The following is a 22,788-nucleotide window of genomic DNA, read 5'->3' as shown; positions in this document are numbered from 1 at the left end:
GCATCCGATTTCCATTGATCATCCTTGAGATGTTTCTACAACTTGATTGGAGTTCAACTGTGGTTAATTCAATTGATTGGACATGATTTGGAAAGGCACACACCTGTCTATATAAGGTCCCACAGCTGACAGTTCATGTCAGAGCAAAACCAAACCATGATGTCGAAGGAATTGTCCGTAGATGTCAGCCAGAGCCTGAACCAACATCTCTGGATTGACTTACCACAGTGGTCTAAGGCACTGCATTTCAGTGCTAGAGGTGTCACTACAGACCCTGGTTTGATCCCGGTCTGTATCACAACCGGCCGTGATCTGGAGTCCCATAGGGTGGTGCACAATTGGCCCAGCGTCGTCCGGGTTAGGGGAGGGTTTGGCCATCATTGTAAATAAGAATGTGTACTTAGCTGACTTGCCTAGTTAAATGAAGGTGAAAAAATATCAAAATACCTAAAAATGCAGCACCTCCATCATATGCAGCAACACTCCCCATTCAACCTGACAGAGCTTGAGGATCTGCAGAGAAGAATGGGAGAAACTCCCCAAATACAGGTGTGAAAAGCTTGTAGCACCATACACAAGAACACTTGAGGCTGTATTCGCTGCCAAAGGTGCTTCAAAGTACTGAGGAAAGGGTCTGAGTACTTATGTAAATATTATTTTCAGTTCCTTTTAATACATTTGCAAAAATGTCTAAACCTATTTATGCTTTATCATTGTGGGGTAGCGTGTAGATTGATGAAGGAAAAAAAACTATTTTATAAGTCTAATGTACCAAAACGTGGAAAAAGTCAAGGGGTCTGAATACTTTCCAAATACACTGTATGCTGAACTTGTCACATTGCTCTTCAGGATCTATTTAACCTCAAGAAGACAAAGTATTTCAAACTCCCTTTCATTCAAAGGTATGGTATTGCACTCCCTCAATGTTCACTGCATGGCTCATCATTTATTTATAGACCAGGAAAACGTTTTGTCATAACCTGCACACACTGACGTCACTCAGCCAAGTGTTATGACCTGTCGCTAAGTCCAATATGCACTGCTGTATAAAAAAATAACTGCCAACAACCCAAATGGCACCCTATTCCCTATGTGGTGCACTACTTTTGACCAGGGCCTATATGGAATAGGATGCCATTTGGGAAATAACCAAACCTATCCCTCAACTCTAGTCTTACCCCTTTTATGAATGGAACATCTTTAGATTAGAAACATTTAAATTATGTCTAAGGTAGACAGACCTACTAGGTCTATGTCAAATGACCACAAACAACAGAAACAAGTAAACTGTATTCATACACGTTGACTGACATGGGAGTTCATAGCATTCACCTTACAGTATACAGTAATTAGAAGCCGTATCTACGACAACCATTGAATGAGGAAGTCACAACATGTTACTAAACAGTTACTGTAATTGATTGTAGGCAAATGAAGATATTTTGGGATGAAAGAAGGAGAGATACTCCTGACATTAAATGTTTTATTTCGTTCATTCGAGGAGATTGAGCAGACAGTCATTGACTGAACTCAATCAATCGAAATCATGCTATGACTTTTACATTTGACCTGAGCACTAAGACATGAACCTATAAAACACAACCAAACCAGACACAAATATAGTAAGTCGTTTTTCCATTCAATGTCGGATGTAGAATCTAATAGCTCATTCAGTTCCAGTAGTTAGTGGGACAGTGCAGGCCAGGAAGGTCCAGCACGGTTGGGGGTCAATTCCTTTTCAATTCAGCCAATGCAGGGAGTAACCTGAAATTCTAAATTCTCCTCACCACTACTCCTTGAGAATAAACATGGAAGTTCAGTTCCTGAATTGACTGCATTGAAATTGAATTGACCCCCAACATCTAGTTGAGTCAAGAAACTTTGGCAAGTTGGTTGGTCATAGTTGACCTGACATTTTGGTTTTACAGTGTATAGCCTACAGATGAACATTCCTAAGAAATAGCCTCATAAGCCAACCCTCTAGACGCTCCCTTAGTATAGGGCTCCCTTAGTATAGAGTTTTTCCACCACGCAGCCAGGAGAAACTCAGGGCCCTACATTGTCATTGACGTTAGGCAGACCCACCTGAGCTATTGACACAATTAGTGGGTGCTTCCATTATTGCTGCAGTAACATTCAATATCCACACGGGGGCAGTATGATCAAGACACAATCAAACATATCTGAACTACAGCACTGAACAACGTTTCTCAGGCTAGGCTTGGGTTGTGGGAAGGTTCCCAGATGAAGTCTCCCCTAGGTACAGATCTAGGATCAGCTTACCCTCCCCAATCCTAACCATTAGTGGGGGAAATGTAAAACTGAGGCAAGATCAGCGTCTAGGGGAAACTTCACACTACTCCGAGAAGCTTATCCTATAGCAAAATACATTCCATCAGCTCATTCTAAACAAGAGGACTGATGTGAAATCTGTTGTTAGAAGCAAAGTGAGTGCAAGAGACTGGGGAACCAGTCGGTAATAGGGATAGTAGCAACAATGTTATACAAAACCAAAAGTACATTCACAACGCTAGTTTTCTGGCAAGTCAATGAGCGTGTGTGGGAGTGGTTGTGTATTTAATTTTTTCAGTGTGTGTGTGTACGAGCATGTATATGGTATGTATGTTTAAGGCGTTATCAGCAGGAGCAGCCACCCTTGTCTGGGGGCGTGTCCTGCAGGCTGGGGCCCTTGTGATTGGCCAATGGGCTGGGCTCCCCATTCACGCTCTCGCTCATCTTCTCGCAGATGACGTCGACGAGACGCTCGAACACCTGCTTCACGTTAATGTTGTCTTTGGCACTGGCCTCGAAGAACTGGAACCCTGGAGAAAGAGGGAGGAGATCAGGGAAACAAATGATTACTAGAAGTAATAAGCACAGCAAAAGACTTACTTGTTTTGTATTCTCTGTGAGTGTATATGTTGAAGTATTCATATACAGTATTTGTTTATTTTCTGGGTGTGTACTGTCTATATACCAATGTTAGTCTGTCTTTTAAGGTTGAGAGACAGGAGACAGATGAGTATATACACTCATATGTGTGTGTGTGTGTGTGTGTGTGTGTGTGTGTGTGTGTGTGTGTGTGTGTGTGTGTGTGTGTGTGTGCATCTCTGCCACCCTGCTTGTCAGCCAGTCTCTGTCCATCCTCAGAGAGACCAAGCGAGAGAGGCAGACAGTGTGTGTGTTCTCTCCTACCCAGTTCATCAGCCAGTCTCTGTCCGTCCTCCGCTGGTACCAGCCTGTCGTCCTCCAGGTCAGCCTTGTTCCCCACCAGGATCACCTGGGCGTTGTCCCACGAGTACGTCTTGATCTGGGTCGCCCTGGAGACCGGACAACGACAATCAATATACGACTTTCATACTGTATATAACATCAGAGGTAAATAGTGTTGGAAAACCCTTGCATTCCAGCTGTTTCATGACTTAACATGATTTTCCAACAACAGGTAAGGGAGAAAGCAGAGCCCCATGGGAGTACTGTACCCACAAGTCCTGTGCACACACACACAGTGTGAATGTCTGTGAGTTAGTGTGAATGTCTGTGTCAAATTGAATAAACTTTATTGATCCCAGAAGGGGATCTGACCCACCAGTCCTGCACAGCGTAGAAGGAGTCCTGGTTGGTGATGTCATACATGAGCAGGAAGCCCATGGCTCCTCTGTAGTAGGCTGTGGTGATGGTCCTGTACCGCTCCTGGCCTGCCGTGTCCTGTCACACACACACACACACACACACACACACACACACACACACACGGTTGTTTTAAAGAGTCAGTACCGTGTCGTCTATCCCTCCACTTAAATAAATACACACAGCACAGCTTAAATGGACGCCTCCAGTTTCAAAACACAATAGTCCTGGTCTTACTGTAGCAACAGACAGCTGCGTAGCCGCCATGGTTCACCTAGTATACAGAAACACTGTCAGCCCACACGCCGCCGGCCCTGCGGCCCGCACGCCGTAAGCCCTGCGGCCCACACGCCGTAAGCCCTGCGGCCCACACGCCGTAAGCCCTGCGGCCCACACGCCGTAAGCCCTGCGGCCCACACGCCGTAAGCCCTGCGGCCCACACGCCGTAAGCCCTGCGGCCCACACGCCGTAAGCCCTGCAGCGATGGAGAAGCACCTTCCAGATGGAAATAGAATCACTTAAGGAATTAAAAATCACACATCATAACCTCATTGACTTGAAAACAGGGACACCATTTCAGGTATTTCTATGGGGGTTCACATTGCCCCAGCCCAGCAAAAGCCATGAGGGCCATCCATCATACAGACACAATGGTGCCATACCTTATGTGAGTAGTGGGGGAGTATTAGGGGTTAACTGGTTAACTGTAGCCTACTCAGCACAAGGAAATAAGACAATGATTAACCCATAAGCACAGCAGAGCGGAGGGAAAGCCATGTCAAGACAGCCCTCATGTTTCCACACCCTCTATGTACACCAGGATACAATGGCACCACTGCAGAATACTGTAAACCCGGTCTGACTAACAGAACCCACAACTATAGGGCAAGGAGTTATTCCATCGTGAGCAGGAAAAACCCTGGGCCCTAGTTATAGTAGGTGTAACTAGGACCTGGAAGTTGTTCCTGGTCAGGCCACTAGCAATAACACCTCAACGAATAATCAATATTACAACTAAGCTAATGTGGATGGTTTATCTAGAAAGCAACATATCAGCAGTCATAAAGATATGACCAGTAGTTTAGTGTAGTGGTGAGCTACTGTGAGAGAATCGTCTCGGCAGCCCTTTTCCCTATACCTACATAGTGCACTTCTTTGTCAAAAGTAGTCCACTATATAGGTAACAGGGTGCCATTTGGGACGCAGAACTAATCTTCTTCTTGTGAGAATCCTATCCGACAGACGGTAATAGGCATGTATAGGGCGGCAAGTAGCCTAGCAGTCAAGAACGTTGGGCCAGTAACCGAAAGCTTGCTGGTTCGAATCCCTGAGCTGACTCGGTGAAACATGTACTTATCCCTAGTTCCTCCTGCAAGTCGCTCTGGATAAGAGTCTGCTAAATGACCCAAATGTACTGGGTGTCAGATTGCACTGTGAGCATATTAGAAAGCAGAGACAGCAGCACAGCCTTCTGCATCTTTTATGAAGTGGACGTCCAGGGATGATGTTCAACGTCAAGTGTGGTTAACGTCTGCGTCCAAAATGGCACCCTATTCCCCATATAGGGCACTACATGGGCCCTGGTCAAAAGTAGTGAATGAGGGAATAGGGTGCCATTTCAGATACTTGTACATAATACAGTAAACAGGCACCATGTTTCATGCAACTGTGGGCCCCTCTGATCTGTGTAGCTGTTATTTCAGTGGACAAACATCCTTCTCACTCAGCATACCATCAAAGAGAGCAGCCTGCTGGAACTTAAGGGTAAAAAAAGTATAATCTGAGAATGAATGTTGTTATTAGCAAAAACTTCCTCTCCTTCCTCCCTTGTTCTGAGTTGTCTGGTAAAACAAGCCAGGCGAACATAGCAGGAAAAAAGGCCCATTAACAAGCAAGAATGTGAACAAGGATCTGCACACACACACCCTCCCTCAAGTTTGACACCCCCTCAAGTTTGACACTCTTAAAGGGAGTGCTCCTAATCTCATCTTGTTACTTGTATAAAAGACACCTGTCCACAGAAGCAATCAATCAGATTCCAAACTCTCAACCATGGCCATGACTAATGAGCTCTCCAAGGATGTCAGGGACAAGATTGTAGACCTACACAAGGCTGGAATGGGCTACAAGACCATCGCCAAGCAGCTTGGTGAGAAGGTGACAACAGTTGGTGCGATTATTGGCAAATGGAAGAAACACAAAATGGATCAAATACTTTTTCCCCCTCACTGTACATGTCAGCAACCACAGCTAATAGAGTCACAGAAAGCCTTATAGAGTGGCAGTCGGTTTTGGAATGGATAGCCAGTAATAAACTGGTCCTGAACATCTCTAAAACTAAGAGCATCGTATTTGGTACAAATCCTTCCCTAAGTCCTAGACCTCAGCTGAATCTGGCAATGCATGGTGTGGCTGTTGAACAAGTTGAAGAGACAAAATTACTTGGCGCTACCTTAGATTGTAAACTGTCATGGTCAAAACATCTAGATTCAATGGTAGTAAAGATGGGGAGGTCTGTCAGTAATGAAGAGACACTATGCTTTTTTGACACCACACTCCACAAAGCAAGGGTGGAGTGTGGGGTAGGCAACAACATCTCCACCCCACTGATCCTCAACACTGGGGCCCCACAAGGGTGCGTTCTGAGCTCTCTCCTGTACTCCCTGTTCACCCACGACTGCGTGGCCACGCACGCCTCCAACTCAATCATCAAGTTTGCGGATGACACAACAGTGGTAGGCTTGATTACCAACAACGACGAGACGGCCTACAGGGAGGAGGTGAGGGCCCTCGGAGTGTGGTGTCAGGAAAATAACCTCAAAAATAACCTCAAACTCAACGTGTATACATGTATCACTAGCCACTTTAACTATGCCACTTTGTTTACATACTCATTTCATATGTATATACTGCACTCAATACCATCTACTGTATCTTGCCAATGCCGCTCTGTACCATCACTCATTCCTATATCTTTATGTACATATTCTTTATCCCCTTACACTTGTGTCTATAAGGTAGTAGTTTTGGAATTGTTAGCTAGATTACTTGTTGGTTATTACTGCATTGTCGGAACTAGAAGCACAAGCATTTCGCTACACTCACATTAACATCTGCTAACCATGTGTATGTGACAAATAAAATTTGATTTGAAGTCCTGCAGTCTCTAGTTTTATCTTATGTGGATTATTGTCCAGTCATGTGGTCGAGTGCTGCAAAGAAAGACCTAGTTAAACTGCAGCTGGCTCAGAACAGAGCGGTACGTCTTGCTTGTCATTGTAGTCAGAGGGCTAATAGAAATACGATACAGCCAGTCTCTCTTGGCTAAGAGTTGAGGAGAGACTGACTGCATCATTTAGTGTTTTTATAAGAACAATGAATGTGTTGGAAATTCCAAATAGTTTGCCTAGTCAGCTTACACACAACACCGACACACACACACTTACCCCAGCAGACATGCCACCAGGGGTCTTTTCACAGTCCCAAGGTCCAGAATAAATTCAAGAAAACATACAGTATTATACAGAGCCAAGAGTGCATGGAACTCCTCTCTCATATAGCGCAAATGAACAGCAAGCCTGGTTTCAAAAAACAAAACCGCCTCTCCCCCATGTGCCCTACTGGTTGTGCGTACGTACTGACATGTGCCCTACTGGTTGTGCGTACGTACTGACATGTGCCCCACTGGTTGTGCGTACGTACTGACATGTGCCCTACTGGTTGTGCGTACGTACTGACATGTGCCCCACTGGTTGTGCGTACGTACTGACATGTGCCCTACTGGTTGTGCGTACGTACTGACATGTGCCCTACTGGTTGTGCGTACGTACTGACATGTGCCCCACTGGTTGTGCGTACGTACTGACATGTGCCCTACTGGTTGTGCGTACGTACTGACATGTGCCCTACTGGTTGTGCGTACGTACTGACATGTGCCCTACTGGTTGTGCGTACGTACTGACATGTGCCCTACTGGTTGTGCGTACGTACTGACATGTGCCCTACTGGTTGTGCGTACGTACTGACATGTGCCCTACTGGTTGTGCGTACGTACTGACATGTGCCCTACTGGTTGTGCGTACGTACTGACATGTGCCCTACTGGTTGTGCGTACGTACTGACATGTGCCCTACTGGTTGTGCGTACGTACTGACATGTGCCCTACTGGTTGTGCGTACGTACTGACATGTGCCCTACTGGTTGTGCGTACGTACTGACATGTGCCCTACTGGTTGTGCGTACGTACTGACATGTGCCCTACTGGTTGTGCATACGTACTGACAAGTGCTACTACTGGTTGTGCATACGTACTGACAAGTGCTACTACTGGTTGTGTGGTTGTGTGGTTGTGTGTATATAATGACATGTCTGTGGAACTGATAGATGCACACACACACTACATGTTCATGTTTTTAAATGTATATATTTTGTAAAGTATTGTCTTTTTCCAGTAAGACTAGCTGTCGCCATTGGCGTCGGCTAACGGCTAACCCCATCTTACCCAGATCTGTAGCTTGACCCTCTTCTCGTTGCGGTAGACCGTCTTAACCTTGAAGTCGATGCCCACGGTGGAGACGAAGGCAGAGGTAAAGGAGTCATCAGCGTAGCGGAAGAGTAAGCTGGTCTTCCCCACGCTGCTGTTGCCGATGATCAGCAGCTTGAACATGTAGTCAAAGTTCTGGTCCGCGGCATCCTTCTGGGCCTGGGTCTGCTGCTGGCCGGCACCGGGGTCACTCGCCAGCGCCATCTAGGAGCGGAGAGGAGGAAACAGTTGAAGCAGTGCAACTCCTTGACCAGGGGTGCGTTCAGTACGACACACACTGTTATAACGTTTAACTCCACGGAAACGGTCCTGTAACGAACAACCAGTTAAAGAACGTTATGATTATGGTGGCCTAGAGGCCAATTGAGTTGTGCAATTTCAAATGGTCATATTGTTTAGGCCTCACCCCACCCACATACAGTTAAAGACAGAAGTTTACATACACTTAGGTTGGAGTCATTAAAACTTGTTTTTCAACCACTCCACAAATTTCTTGTTAACAAACTATAGTTTTGGCAAGTCGATTAGGACATCTACTTTGTGCATGACAAGCAATTTTCCCAACAATTGTTTATAGACAGATTATTTCATTTATAATTCACTGTATCACAATTCCAGTGGGTCAGAAGTTTACATACACTAAGTTGACTGTGCCTTTAATTTTCTGGAATATTCCAAGCTGTTTATGTCAAGGCTTTAGAAGCTTCTAACAGGCTAATTGACATAATTTGAGTCAATTGGGGGTGTACCTGTGGATGCATTTCAAGTAGAGGTCGACCGATTATGATTTTTCAACGCCGATACAGATTATTGGAGGACCAAAAAAGCTGATACCGATTAGTCAGACAATTCTTTATTAATTTATTTGTAATAATGACAATTACAACAATACAGAATGAACACTTATTTTAACTTCATATAATACATCAATACAATCAAATTAGCCTCAAGTAAATAATGAAACATGTTCAATTTGATTTAAATAATGCAAAAACAGTGTTCGAGAAGAAAGTAAAAGTGCAATATGTGCTATGTAAGAAAGCTAACGTTTCAGTTCCTTGCTCAGAACATGAAAACATATGAAAGCTGGTGGTTCCTTTTAATATGAGTCTTCAATATTCCCAGGTAAGAAGTTTTAGGTAGTAGTTATTATAGGACTATTTCCCTCTATACCATTTGTATTTCATTAACCTTTGACTATTGGGATGTTCTTATAGGCACTTTATCTCCTCGCTCCTCCCTGGGCTCGAACCAGGAACACAACGACAACAGCCACCCTCGAACCAGCGTTACCCATGCAGAGCAAGGTTCTTAACTGACTTGCCTAGTTAAATAAAAAAGGTATAATATATATATATATATATATACAACATTTAAATCGGCGCCCAAAAATGCTGATTTCCGATTGTTATGAAAACTTGAAATTGGCCCTAATTAATCGGCCATCCCGATTAATTGGTCGACCTCTAATTTCAAGGCCTACCTTCAAACTCAGTGTCTCTTTGCTTGACATCATGGGAAAATCAAGAGAAATCAGCCAACACCTCAGAAAAAAAATTGTAGGCCTCCACAAGTCTGGGTCATCCTTGGGAGCAATTTCCAAATGCTTGAAGGTACCACATTCATCTGTACAAACAATGGTACGCAAGTATAAACACCATGGGACCACGCAGCCGTCAGGCCGCTCAGGAAGGAGATGCATTCTGTCTCCTAGAGATGAACGTCCTTTGGTGCGAAAAGTTGTGAAGATGCTGGAGGAAACACGTACAAAAGTATCTATATGCAAAGTAAATCGAGTAAATCGAGTCCTATATCGACATAACCTGAAAGGCCACTCAGCAAGGAAAAAGCCACTGCTCCAAAACCGCCATAAAAAGCCAGACTATGGGGACATAGATTGTACTTTTTGGAGAAATGTCCTCTGGTCTGATAAAACAAAAATAGAACTGTTTGGCCAGAATGACCATCATTATGTTTGGAGGAAAAAGGGGGAGACTTGCAACCTGAAGAACACCATCCCAATCGTGAAGCACGGGGTGGCCGCATCATGTTGTGGGGGTGCTTTGCTGCAGGAGGGACTGGTGCACTTCATAAAATAGATGGCATAATGAGGAAAGACAGTCATGTAGATATATTGAAGCAACATCTCAAGACATCAGTCAGGAAGTTAAAGCTTGGTCACAAATGGGTCTTCCAAATAGACAATGACCCCAAGCATACTTCCAAAGTTGTGGCAAAATGGCTTAAGGACAACAAAGTCAAGTTATTGGAGTGGCCATCACAAAGCCCTGACCTCAATCCTATAGAACATTTGTGGGCAGAACTGAAAAAGTGTGTGCGAGCAAGGAGGCCTACAAACCTGACTCCGTTACACCAGCTCTATCAGGAGGAATTGGCCAAAATTAACCCAACTTATTGTGGGAAGCTTGTGGAATGCTACCCGAAACATTTGACCCAAGTTAAATAATTTAAAGGCAATGCCACCAAATACTAATTGAGTGTATGTCAACTTCTGACCCACTGGGAATGTGATGAAAGAAATAAAAGCTGAAATAAATCACTCTCCTATTATTCTGACGTTTCACATTCTTAAAATAAAGTGGCGAGGCTAACTGACCTAAAGCATAATTTCTACTAGGATTAAATGTCAGGAATTATTAAAAACTTAGTTTAAATGCATTTGGGTAAGGTGTATGTAAACTTCTGACATCAACTGTACTTTATAAACCTATTCAATATTTGATCAGTCATTGGACCGGACTATGTGATGATCAGGGTGAATTTATGACAATGTTGTGAGTCAGCAGGTTCCCTCCATAACTCTCGCTAGCCCTCTCTATTTTCCTGCATCGTGAATGAAAGCCAGAGAATCCTGTCGTCCTCCCCCCCGGTCGCTATAGTCCTGTCCTGCAGTATGAATAAAAAGCCAAGGGTAATTCCACAGTAAAATATATGCCAAACAAAAACCATTGATCTCAAAGTTTAACAAACCATACAACTCTATGCACAAGGACTACTTTTAATAATAGAAGACAAAAACACATTCACTGGAAGAACTGTGCAGATGCAAAGTGTGGTAACAGAATAGTGTGTCCACGTTTTCTAAAAAACATCTGCTCTATATAAATATTCAACAATGTCTGCAGAAAGAATGGCGTGTCACCGATAACATGACACATTGACTTGAGAAATATATATATTTTGGTTATTGAACTACAGAAAGTGGAGTCTACTTACACCCGGTAACAGAATTTCATCATGGGTCTCTGATATGTACTACACAGAAATGGATAATCATGGATATGAACGTCATTCTCTTCATGGTGATGTATCTTAGGTATAAATATGAAATATCCTCCTTGGGTATTATTCTACACACTGGCTATTATTTTAATGGGCTCTGTCCCCAAACAGCAGCAAATTTGATTGGTCCGGACCAAATCAGAACCAATCACAGACGCCTATGTTTCACAAGTTTGGACATCAAAGTAAAGCACAGCAGACCAGTAGAGTAGAGTTCAGCAGAAGAGTAAAGTACAGCACATTAGTGTACTCAACTCTAGTCTGATCTACTCTATTTCTTCACTGTACCAAACTCTACTTTTTTTTACTGTCCTCTGCTGTGCAAACTTGTGAACCCAACTGTAGTTTGTGAATACTATGATTTCCCCCATTGTAGCCAATTCCAGATTTGGTAATGGAATTGAGTTTCACAAACAAAATTGCTATCAGTAAAAATACTAATTGATGGCTATACCTTCACTTGTTACTTTTGTGAACATTCATTATCCTCCCTCCTAATGAGGGAGAGACATTAGAAAATAGCTTAAAGATATGTGGGTTTTTGTTAACAGAATTAAGGCAAAGGGAAATGTTTCTTAAACTTAGAGTTCACTAAATATACACTGAACAAAAATCTAAACGCAAAATGTAGTGTTGGTCCCTGAAATAAATGATCCAAGAAAATTGTTCAAACACACGAAAAGCTTATTTCTCTCAAATGTAGTGCACAAATATGTTTACATCCCTGTTCGTGAGCATGTCTCCTTTGCCAAGATAATCCATCCACCTGACAGCTGTGGCATATCAAAAAGCTGATTAAAACAGCATGATCATTACACAGGTGCACCTTGTGCTGGGGACAATAAAAAGGTCACTAAAATGTGCAGTGGTGTCACAACACAATGCCACAGATGTCTCAAGTTGAGGGCGCGTGCAATTGGCATGCTGACTGCAGGAATATCCACCAGATGTGTTGCCAGAGAATTGAATGTTAATTTCTCTACCATTAAGCCACCTCCAACGTACTCTGAGAATTTGTCAGTACATCCAACCGGCCTTACAACCGCAAACCACATGTATGACGTTGTGTGGGCGAGCAGTTTGCTGATCTCAACGTTGTAAACAGAGTGCCATTTTATTTTACCAAGCAAGTCAGTTAAGAACAAATTCTTACTTCAATGACGGCCTAGGAACAGTGGGTTAACGGTCTTGTTCAGGGGCAGGACGACAGATTTTTACCTTGTCAGCTTGGGGATTCGATCTTGCAACCTTTCGGTTACTAGTCCAATGCTCTAACCACTAGGCTACCTGCCGCCCATTATGATACGGACAGGAATAAGCTACGGACAAGGAACACAATTGCATTTTATTGATGGCAATTTGAATGCACAGAGATACTGTGACGAGATCCTGAGGCACATTGTCGTACTTCAATGTAGCTTTCTTCACCGCATTCGATCTACAAACACAGCCTATTAGCTGCTACACATTAACTCAGCACCAGAATTAAAAAAACATCATTTATTACATACTGAGGGATCTGTTAGCAGAAGAAGTATTTTGTAAACAAAAGGTAAACAAATATGTTTGCTTTACAGAACCATCTTTGTGTGTAGTTTTACAGAACATTTCCTGCAATTCAAAACATTTTTGCAATGGGGTAGAGATACATTGTCACTGTTTTAAAGCAAATTGTCTGCAATTCCACCATTACATTTTGTGCCATGACTTATGCAAGGTTAATATGAAAGCAGTGAAAGTGACTAACAAAATCAATGGTTGCCCCCTGGGGGTCAGGAGCCCGGGGCACGTAACACGGTCGGTAGTTCGGCCATGATTACGACAAGTTTAGATAGCTGGCTAGACTAACTAGACTAATTTACCAATCTACATTTTGTTCTACAAACATGAGTTAATTGAGTGACTGTCAGTGAGGGGAAAAATGAAATCTGCAGCAACCAAGTTTGGAAATTGCACTTTTTGTATTATATTATTCTAACTCTCAACAGTAAGTAAAGACGCCGACTGAAGTCCAAAAAACATTTCACATAAAGATCCGGACCTCGGTGTCCTCACGGCCGTGTATATGCCTCAACTTCTCAAAAATATAGACGGATTCGCAACCCAATTTGACATGCTCCTATAAACTTCACATGTTGATGCTCATGGGTCCTTTTACATGGAAATGACCCCAGAATGTCCACTTCTTCTCTCTCCAGCTCTTCTCAGTCTCTCTCTCTCTATCTCTCTCTCTCTCTCTCCTGGCCTGGAGCATATGAGGGACGCGGAGCAGTGCTCTTTGCCTGATTAAGACCGTTTCCTTGGCAACCAGCTCAGCACAAACCATCCAGGGCCATAAAAACTAAGCATTACAGAGACCCGACAGACACACACACTGAATACAGTAACACGACTAGAAGAAACCAGTGCATGTTACTGTTGCCAAAATAGCACTTAGAACTCAATTCTGACTGCATTCATGTTGGGATCTATGTTTGTGGCTTTTATTGGGAGAATTGACCCATATCAACGCATTCAATTTCAATCTAGGCCTTTTTATCAATCATAAAACCACACAGGTATATTCCCCTCCTTCAAAAAGGGACTGTCAAAAGTAAAGATATTACACATTTCCCTTTAAAATGGAGGTATATTAAGTAAAAATGACATATTCCACTAGTAACAGTTGGGAACATTACAAGTATATTTCAGTATGTTCCAACCTGAGGCTGGAATCATTGTTCTATGTGACAAGGTGTACGTGACGTGACCCAGAGGGACTTGAGTCACAGTGGTGGTAGAAGGCAGGAAGGAATCAGGACATGATGCAACATTCCACTCACTGTACATAGTGGGCATATCTAAAAATACTACTTTCCCTAGTCTAGAGTGCACTACTTCTGATCAGAACCACATAGCTGGGGTGTGTTTGTTTGTTTGTTTGTTTATGTGGATGGAAACGGTAAAGGAGGTCACTTGTTTGAGGTGATGGGTGGGACGCTTTTAATTCCTCCCAACCGGATATGATGACCCAAACAATTTATGGCTGCGGAATGGCACCCTGTTCCAAGTGTTTATCCCGAATGGCACCCTATTTCAAGTTGTGCACTAGGGAGTGCCATTTGGGACGCATTCATTACAATATAATATATAATATAATATACAAATGTAAACCGTTGAACTGCCTGCTCAAAAAGTCAACAGTAAGGCAATAAATTCCCAATTCAAGTTGGCCAATAGCTATCGTTATTTTATCAATTTATTTAGTTGACGGTAATAGATCTGTACAAATATGCCTAGTCTACTCTACTTTGATATAGTAGGCCTAAAGCATACAACATAATGAGAATACTGGTTGTAGGCACTTGCTGAAAGATTGTTTACATAAAGGCAACAGCTGTCCCAAAACCACACGAGCGGTCCAAGTCTAAACTGATTGTAGCCTTTTGCGAAAAAATATTAAAAACACCCATAACTTTTGAGTTTGACAATCATGAAAGGGATGCATCTCCGGGCTTCCATATGGCCAACATCTCATTGCTGTACAACATGGAAAATAAGAAAATAACCAAAACCTCATAAGAAACGCTCCTGAAAATACTGTCGGGTTCTTTACCTCAAATCCAGTGTGTGAATGGTTTTTTCGTCCACTCCCTCCTCCCGTTCCAACTCGATGTCTTTCTTTCCTCTCGCCTACTGTACGGTACTCCCGGATCTCATGCTCGCTCCTCCGTAGATGTTTGTGATATGGAAGGCTGCGGAAGTTTCCCTATATTAACCCAGTCACCGACAGTCCGACTCAGAGAACAGCGATGAATCCACGTTCACACAACCTCTGTATGTCGTGTTGCCCGTTTGCTGAACTTCAAAGGTAGTTAACGAGTGCCGTGCATTTCAACATGGTTTCTTTTTGATGGATTGTTAGTTTTCTTATTTTGTCTCCCCCTCGTTCAACAAAGTTGAACGAGGAAATGTATAGTCAACCAGGCAAACAAATACAAGATTTTCCACCTTTTCCTCTACAACAGTTACTCAAATATGGTAGGCCTATATTACTAAATATTAAATCGATATAAATGAGAATACATACAAGGATCAGCGTAGTTAAAAGAAAAACCCAATCAGCTTTAGTATCAGCGATAGTGTGCTATGTAGGCATATGAGTAGGGTTTCAAAATGCCAGTGTCTTCACCAAAATTCCCCGGTTTTCCACAAATCCTGGTTGGAAATACCTGGAATTAGGAGGGAATAAGAAATCCTGGAAAGCTCCTACCAGGATTTCCTTAAAACCGGGGAATTTGGGGAAAGTTACCAGAATGGTGCAACCCTGTGTATTAGACACATGTTGATATATTTATACCACTAACTAAACCGTGGTAATGTATTTCTATCTTATCATTGAGGATACCCAACCCACATTACGGTTTCGATTGAATAGGGCCTTATGTATTACTGAGAAGTTCCAACTAGCACCTGAATGCTGCATCATTCTTCATTCAGCCTTCTGAATATCCATCCCCACAGCAAAGTGATGAAGGCAGTCTAGCATACTGTACAGTCTAGCTGACACAGAGCAATATGAAAGGTATGGTCTAGCTGACTGGCCTTTACCACCCAGGGCTCTGACTGATCATATAAATAATGCTCCTTCCTGCATGAGAAAAGGAAGTACGCTATAGATCCTGGGCACAAGGCCAAATGGCACCCTACTCATTTAGTGCACTACTTTTGATCCTGTGGTCAAAAGTAGTGCACTATATAGGGAATAATTTGTCATTTGGGACACAGATTCTGGGGGATTTAGATGCAGGAGGCCTGCCATATTGCAGTAGAGTGGATTTTTAATTTGAGCTGTGTGCTCTGAGAAGCATTACAAATATCTTCTGCGTGACTGCAATGCACCACTTATCTCTCAGTGCAATTGTTCTGACTAGGCATAGTTGTCTGGTTCTTAATGATAAGCCATAGGATGGACTGAGTTAACATGAAGTATTCTCACTATTTCTATCTTTATCCAAATACTGTAATCAAATCTTATTTTAAATATAGCATTTAACATACAAAACAAATTCCTATCTTTTAGTTATCCAATATAACATTAAACAAAAAAACAACAATTCGAATGACTTTGTATTAAAATATATACAACATTGTGTACAATAACAAAATACCTCAATGTAAAACAATGTAAAACTATAAAAAAAACGTTCAAGTACAAAATATCAAACTACCCATTCTACATCATCCCCACACCAGTCTAAAGCAGCTATTGATCTGTCAAAAATATATTACTTCTACTGAAGTAGGAAACTACAGATGAAAGCCATGTTTCTCTCAGTCTATCTACATGACGAAGAAAGCTGGTTTCTCTGATAAGATGTGGATGAGCAGGTTTATCTGAGATTGAAAAAAAATATAAAACTACTAGATAGCAAACTACCCAAATTATACATCATGTACTTGACCAGTACTGCCCAATCCTAATGTACCACACTACACTTATATAAATACTGTTTTTATTTGGACAGGTTTGTCCCAGATAAGGCCCATACACCTTTCTATCCATAATACTAAACTAGCAGGTTTCTTACAAATGGAAAATATAATAAAACATTCTACATAATCACCGTACCAGTTGGTAAACCAAAAGTAACCACCAGCTACTGACTGACCATACCAACATTTCAGCCATGTTTCTCTGTCTCTCTATAGTACTAAACTAGCAGGTTTCTCAGCGATGGACGGCAGGTGTCTCCTAGCCGGGTCATTGACATCCCAGAGCCTCTGGAACTCAGTGATGAAGGGCAGGACTAGGTCCGGTTCCTCCGTGACCAGGATGTTCTCCTTGTTGCTCTGGATGGCGGTCAGCGTCCAGTTCAGGGAGCCGGTGATTAGGCGCCGGCCGTCCACCACGGCGAACTTGTGGTGCATGTGGACGGCGCCGGAGTCACACCTCACACAGATGCCTGGGGAATGGAAGGGGAATACACAGGATGAGAGGGGCCATGCTATATTCTGAATAGTCACAGTTGTGGTGCATTGTGGTGGAGTCACACCTCCCACAGAGTTGGACCTCACAGAGATTCCAAATAGAGAGAAACAGAAAGAGACAGACAGACAGCTTGTGCCATTCATCATTTGTCTGTCTAAGGAAGTGGTTCCCAACCTTTTTTTTTCCCTTAAAAAAATTGTGGCACACCTTGATGGGATAAATAATTTTGCAGCACATCTGAAATGTCCCAGTTAATGTATTTAATAGTAATGAACTCAATCTAACTGATCCAAACTGTATTTTTTTAAATTAAATACATTTTCATAGTTTCTTAATAAAGATGATTCATTTGTGTGTACCCAGTGCTTGACTTGGACTGAAATAGGTTCAGGTACTCATTTTGCATGCCGGTACTGTTTCTATTTAGGTGGAGGAGCACCACAATACTTTGAACATATATTCTATAAAGGGGAACGTGAGCTCAAGCAGTAGAACATTCAAGGTACCAGTACTCAGCTCCTGCCCAAGTCAAGCACTGTATTTAACCCTTTAAGAGCATCCCGCAAATCCGTGCTAGAAATATAATATGTATACTAAACAAAAATATAAACGCAACATGTAAAGTGCTGGTCCCATGTTTCGTGAGCTGAAATAAAAGAGCCTAGATATTTTTCATAGGCACAAAAAGCTTATTTCCCAAAAATGTGTGGCACAAATTTGTTTACATTCCTGTTAGTGAGCACTTCTCCTTTGCTAAGATAAACCATCCATCTGACAGGTATGACATATGAAGAAGATGATAATCATTACACAGGTGCACCTTGTGCTGAGAACAATAAAAGGCCACTCTAAAATGTTCAGTTTTGTCACAACACAATGCCACAGATGTCTCAAGTTGAGGGAGCGTGCAATTGGCATGCTGACTGCAGGAATGTCCACCAGAGCTGTTGCCAGATAATGTCATGTTTATTTCTCTACCATAAGCCGCCATTAACATCGTTTTAGAGAATTTGGCAGTACATCCAACCAGCCGTACAACAGAAAACGAAGTGTAACTATGCCCGCCCTGAACCTCCCCACATCCAGCTTCTTCACCTGTGGGATCATCTGAGACCAGTCACCCTGACAACTGATGAAACTGTGGGTTTGCACAACCGAAGAATTTGTTCAAAAATGGTCAGAAACCGTTTCAGGGAAGCTCATCTGTGTGCTCATCGTCCTCACCAGGGTCTTGACCTGACTGCAGTTTGGCGTCGTAACCAACTTCAGTGGGCAAATGCTCACCTTCGATGGCCACTGGCACGCTGGAGAAGTGGGCTCTTCATGGATGAATCCCGGTTTCAACTGTACGGGGTTGATGGCAGAAAGCCTGTATGGCGTCGTATGGTGAGCGGTTTGCTGATGTCAACATTGTGAACAGAGTGTCCCATGATGGCGCTGGGGTTGTGGTATGGGCAGTCATAAGCTACAGACAACGAACACAATTGCATTTTATTGATGGCAATTTGAAGGCACAGAGATACTGAGGCACATTTTCGTGCCATTCATCTCCCACCAACACCTCATGTTTCAGCATGATAATGCACGGCCCAATGTCGCAAGGATCTGTACACAATTCCTGGATACGGAAAATTTCCCAGTTCTTCCATGGCCTGCATACTCACCAGACGTGTCACTTATTGAGCATGTTTGGGATGCTCTGGATCAACGTGTACGACAGCGTGTTCCAGTTCCTGTTAATATCCAGCAACTTCGCACAGCCATTGAAGAGGAGTGGGACAACATTCCACAGGCCACAATCAATAGACTGATCAACTCTATGTGAAGGAGATGTGTCGCACTGCATGAGGCAAATGGTGGTCACACCAGATACTGACATTTTATTTTATCTATGCCCCTACCTTTATTTAAGGTACCTGTGACCAACAGATACATATCTGTTTTCCCAGTCATGTGAAATCCATAGATTTAGGGCCTAATTTATTTCAGTTAACGGATTTCCTTATACGAACTGTAACTCAGTAAAATCTTTGAAATTGTTGCATGATGCGTTTCTATTTTTGTTCAGTGTAGCTCCGGTAAAATAGGTCTTTAGTTTTGAACGGCTGAGCTAGAGACAAGTGATTTTTCTGCATTGTGTAGGTGAAAGTTATGCAACCACAGACACAAAGCCATGCTCCATTGGTTTCTATGGCAGAGGCTTTGATACAGCTAGCCCAATCAGATTTGCCTGTGCTAATGGTTCTTGTGGGTGAAGTAAATTGATACAAAATGACTTTGCTTGTGATGCTCGCCCCTCAAATGATACAAATGTTGCCTAACCACAGCCTGAGCACACAGGACTTGAAACCACAATACAGATGTAACCGTGTGCTATTCAATGTATTTATCAGAGCTGCATTGGTGCTCCCAAGTCTACATTCCATGTGCAAATCCACAGGTTTCTGACTCGTCTGTGCTTGTGCTGGCAAGCCCACTAGGGCCAGACCACACTAGCAACATATTCTATCATCCCTCTGACTGCGTTCCTATTCTCCTAAATGGCGTTCTGAATGCGTTCCTATTCTCTATATAGTAGGTCTGCCCAATTCATCGAATTCACATCAAAATATTTCCATATCACAAGAAATCCATGTCTCATGCAATATTTTTGCATCTCAGCCTTGTGTAGTGTTTGTTTTTAAAGTTTACTCTGTGATTTGTCTCCTCTTGCGACTGCTTCCCACACACACCAAGCTCCGCCCCGTCACTCAAGCGGTGCAGTTCCTCCTCCTCGCCGTTAGATTCACCTAGTTCACATGCTGTTCTGTTAAGTCAAATGAAGTCAACCGATTGTTCCAAACAAGAACATTTTGCTTTCCACTTTTCTTCTTAATGTAAATCATTCTATTTCTATGATTCCAACAGTCCGCCCAAGAGTTTGATCTATATCACATAGCAATCACAGTGTTTGGTTAAAAACCTGTTTTATTCACAATTAGCTTTTCTGCCCACATCTTGCAGCCCTACACTAGTTCTGACCAAAAGGTAGTGTACTATATAGGGAATAGGGTGCCATTTGAGATGCACACACTATCTATCTATCTATGCATTATGAGCATGGACAGTGTGTAACTGACTACACTGAAGAAGTTGGAGTGCAGAGCAGCATGATAGAACCACATTGTAAATCACATGAATTATGATTAGGCTATAACCAGGAACCAGGAACCACTCTGGGATCTAGTTATAACTCTCCAGAAATAACTTTATTGACTGAATTGATTGATCAATAAGATCAAGTGACTTCAGACTCTGCATTATTATTATAATATTATTTTTTAGCTAGGTTTTTTAGCCCATAGATTTTGTTGTAATGTTTGAGTCACACAAAGATTACATGAATACATATTAGAGAAGGCAAAATGTATAATTGCAGAAAACAAACAAACCTGTAACATTTTCTCCCCGTCAACAAGAGGGGTGTGAACATTGTGCCATGAACAGTGCTTGTTCCCATAGAAATAGACATGGCGCGTGGGATGTCCCCCAATGCTGGAAGGGGGGCCTGAGTGAAAAACTTTGGGAACCCCTGGCCCAACCTGTTTTGCAGATGAGTGATGTCGGAGGATAGGGGGATTGTACATAGCTAGGTGGTAGATTCTAATAACTGCTTTAGGATTGGGCCTCTGCTATCAGCCTACCTGCTCTGCGGATGGCCCCTATCTGGGAGCCGGTGATGAGGGTGTAGTCCATGTCAGTGAGGATACGGATGGGGATGCCCCTGGTGTGGAGGGCCAGCATGGCCCGGCTCAGGTCCAGGTTGGTAAATGCGAAGACACACAGGTCCAAGGAGGAGGAGGCAGACAGGATGTGGCCCAGGAGACGGGTGAAGGAGGTGTTGATGTTGTGGGGTAAAGGACAGGGGCAGGGGCTGGAGGGGGGGATGGGGAAAGAGGGAGGAAAGAGAAAGAAGGGGAGAGGGAAAGATGATGGGGAAGATGATGGGGACAGGGGAAGATGATGGGGGACAGAGGAGAGGAGGATAAGAGGGAGAGGAAAGGGAGAGAGAGAAGGAGTTACTGTGGAAGGTGTATCTACTGTATAGTAGTCACTCATTGAGTCATTATTCCTATCCCATAGCAAAACATCTCAAATCAACAGAAAGGATATCAAAAAACAGCCACATTCTTGGAGACATTGGAGAGATATATTATTAATGAATATGATGGTGAGTAGTTAATGTTGACTGTACTGGCATCCCAAGTGGTACCCTAGGGCACTAGTATGCACTACTGGGCCACTACAGGGCCCTGGTAAAAGGTGCCATTTGGAACACATTCTATTACTTACAATGGTGAGTTAGGAGTGAAGAGACGCTCCGTGCAGGCGACCTCTGTAGGGAAAAAGAAGACTTCTTTCAGGGGCCCTCTGGATATTTTCCAGGGCCAGAGGCGACAGAAGAGCCAGCCCAACCACTCCACACTGAGAGTGAGGGCCACAGCCCCCAGACCCACGATCTTCACCATCTGAACCACTGACATCTGTGGGCAGCGGGAGAAGTTGTCATGAAAATGTTGAATGGAAGCGCTAAATGACATACAGTAGGCCTTCCCACCTTTCCCCTGCCTTTCAGCTCTTGGTTAGGATTAGCCTAGCTAGGGTGAAGTCTTGACAGCTAATGATAGTTGAGGTCTGTTGGATATGCAAAACAGCCATTAACTTGTGAACGGAGCTCGTTTTCACCAGCTTTATAAGGACAATGACATCGCTAGCAAATAATGGACCACTGCTGCAGCCGGTGCAGAGGCTATAGCAACTTCGATAGTTAGCCAGCTGAATTAGTTTATTAGTCAGGGCCATCTAACTATCTTATCTCTGCAAGTCTGAGCTACCTTCATAAGCACAATTTCTCAGTTCATACATGCTGTGTGCTAGAATGAACTCTTATTTTAAACCACTTTAGCTACCTTGACTTTTTTCACCGTCGAGCATCTGTTTTCACGATGGACTTTTAGTTGAGTGGACTTCGAAGACGAACGTCGACCAGTGCTCTAGAGCTGTCAATCAATTTAAAACTCGCGGGATATTTGCAACGTTTCCACCAATCAGTGGACAGTTGTTAAAACGGTTGAACATGTATTATTATTGTAATGAATTTAATGAAACAGCAGGGAGCAGGTCTCGAACCCTCGACCTTCTAGCCCGAGGTTCGGCGCGCTATCGACTGTGACGCAAAAGCATACTCAAACGGCAGTCGATTTCCGCGCTTATAAACCCAGGGTCGTTACATTATTTTGCGAAACGTATGATGTAGAAAGAGGGGTTGTTTGACAGGGTCAGAGAGGTTGGATGGGGATGA

General features: G+C 43.1%; 2 protein-coding genes and 1 long non-coding RNA gene across 3 annotated transcripts; 1 reads left to right on the top strand and 2 right to left on the bottom strand.

The window, feature by feature from the left end:
* Positions 1-1,466: 1,466 nt before the first annotated feature.
* On the bottom strand, positions 1,467-15,219 carry rab3da (RAB3D, member RAS oncogene family, a). Its single transcript, XM_035761171.2, has 5 exons — positions 15,072-15,219; positions 8,132-8,377; positions 3,590-3,708; positions 3,196-3,320; positions 1,467-2,822 (listed from the first exon to the last, which is right to left on the bottom strand). Exons 2-5 carry the CDS (start codon positions 8,375-8,377, stop codon positions 2,638-2,640), a joined length of 675 nt encoding a protein of 224 aa, XP_035617064.2. The 5' UTR covers positions 15,072-15,219; the 3' UTR covers positions 1,467-2,637.
* Positions 15,187-17,810, top strand: LOC127932340 (uncharacterized). Its single transcript, XR_008144899.1, has 2 exons — positions 15,187-15,326; positions 17,168-17,810. It is a non-coding gene; the product is annotated as an uncharacterized LOC127932340 (long non-coding RNA).
* On the bottom strand, positions 16,573-22,695 carry pld6 (phospholipase D family, member 6). Its single transcript, XM_052527913.1, has 4 exons — positions 22,397-22,695; positions 21,780-21,970; positions 21,131-21,360; positions 16,573-17,421 (listed from the first exon to the last, which is right to left on the bottom strand). Exons 2-4 carry the CDS (start codon positions 21,968-21,970, stop codon positions 17,162-17,164), a joined length of 681 nt encoding a protein of 226 aa, XP_052383873.1. The 5' UTR covers positions 22,397-22,695; the 3' UTR covers positions 16,573-17,161.
* Positions 22,696-22,788: the final 93 nt, after the last annotated feature.

Source organism: Oncorhynchus keta, chromosome 10 (genome assembly GCF_023373465.1).
Source record: "Oncorhynchus keta strain PuntledgeMale-10-30-2019 chromosome 10, Oket_V2, whole genome shotgun sequence".
Lineage (NCBI taxonomy): Eukaryota > Metazoa > Chordata > Actinopteri > Salmoniformes > Salmonidae > Oncorhynchus > Oncorhynchus keta.
The sequence above is the reverse complement of the archived record's forward strand: the minus strand, read 5'-3'. Positions and strand labels throughout refer to the sequence as shown.

Bases quoted from the DNA above. Each gene is read 5' to 3' on its own strand.
- rab3da (XM_035761171.2), bottom strand. From the start codon at position 8,377: ATGGCGCTGGCGAGTGACCCCGGTGCCGGCCAGCAGCAGACCCAGGCC. The intron at 3,709-8,131 runs GTAAGATGGGGT...TGTGTGTGACAG, and splicing joins GGGTCAAGCTACAGATCTGG to GACACGGCAGGCCAGGAGCG. The intron at 2,823-3,195 runs GTAGGAGAGAAC...CTCTTTCTCCAG, and splicing joins GAGACTGGCTGATGAACTGG to GGTTCCAGTTCTTCGAGGCC.
- pld6 (XM_052527913.1), bottom strand. From the start codon at position 21,970: ATGTCAGTGGTTCAGATGGTGAAGATCGTGGGTCTGGGGGCTGTGGCC. The intron at 21,361-21,779 runs GTAAGTAATAGA...CCCCCCCTCCAG, and splicing joins TTCACTCCTAACTCACCATT to CCCCTGCCCCTGTCCTTTAC. The intron at 17,422-21,130 runs GTAGGCTGATAG...TCCATTCCCCAG, and splicing joins AGGGGCCATCCGCAGAGCAG to GCATCTGTGTGAGGTGTGAC.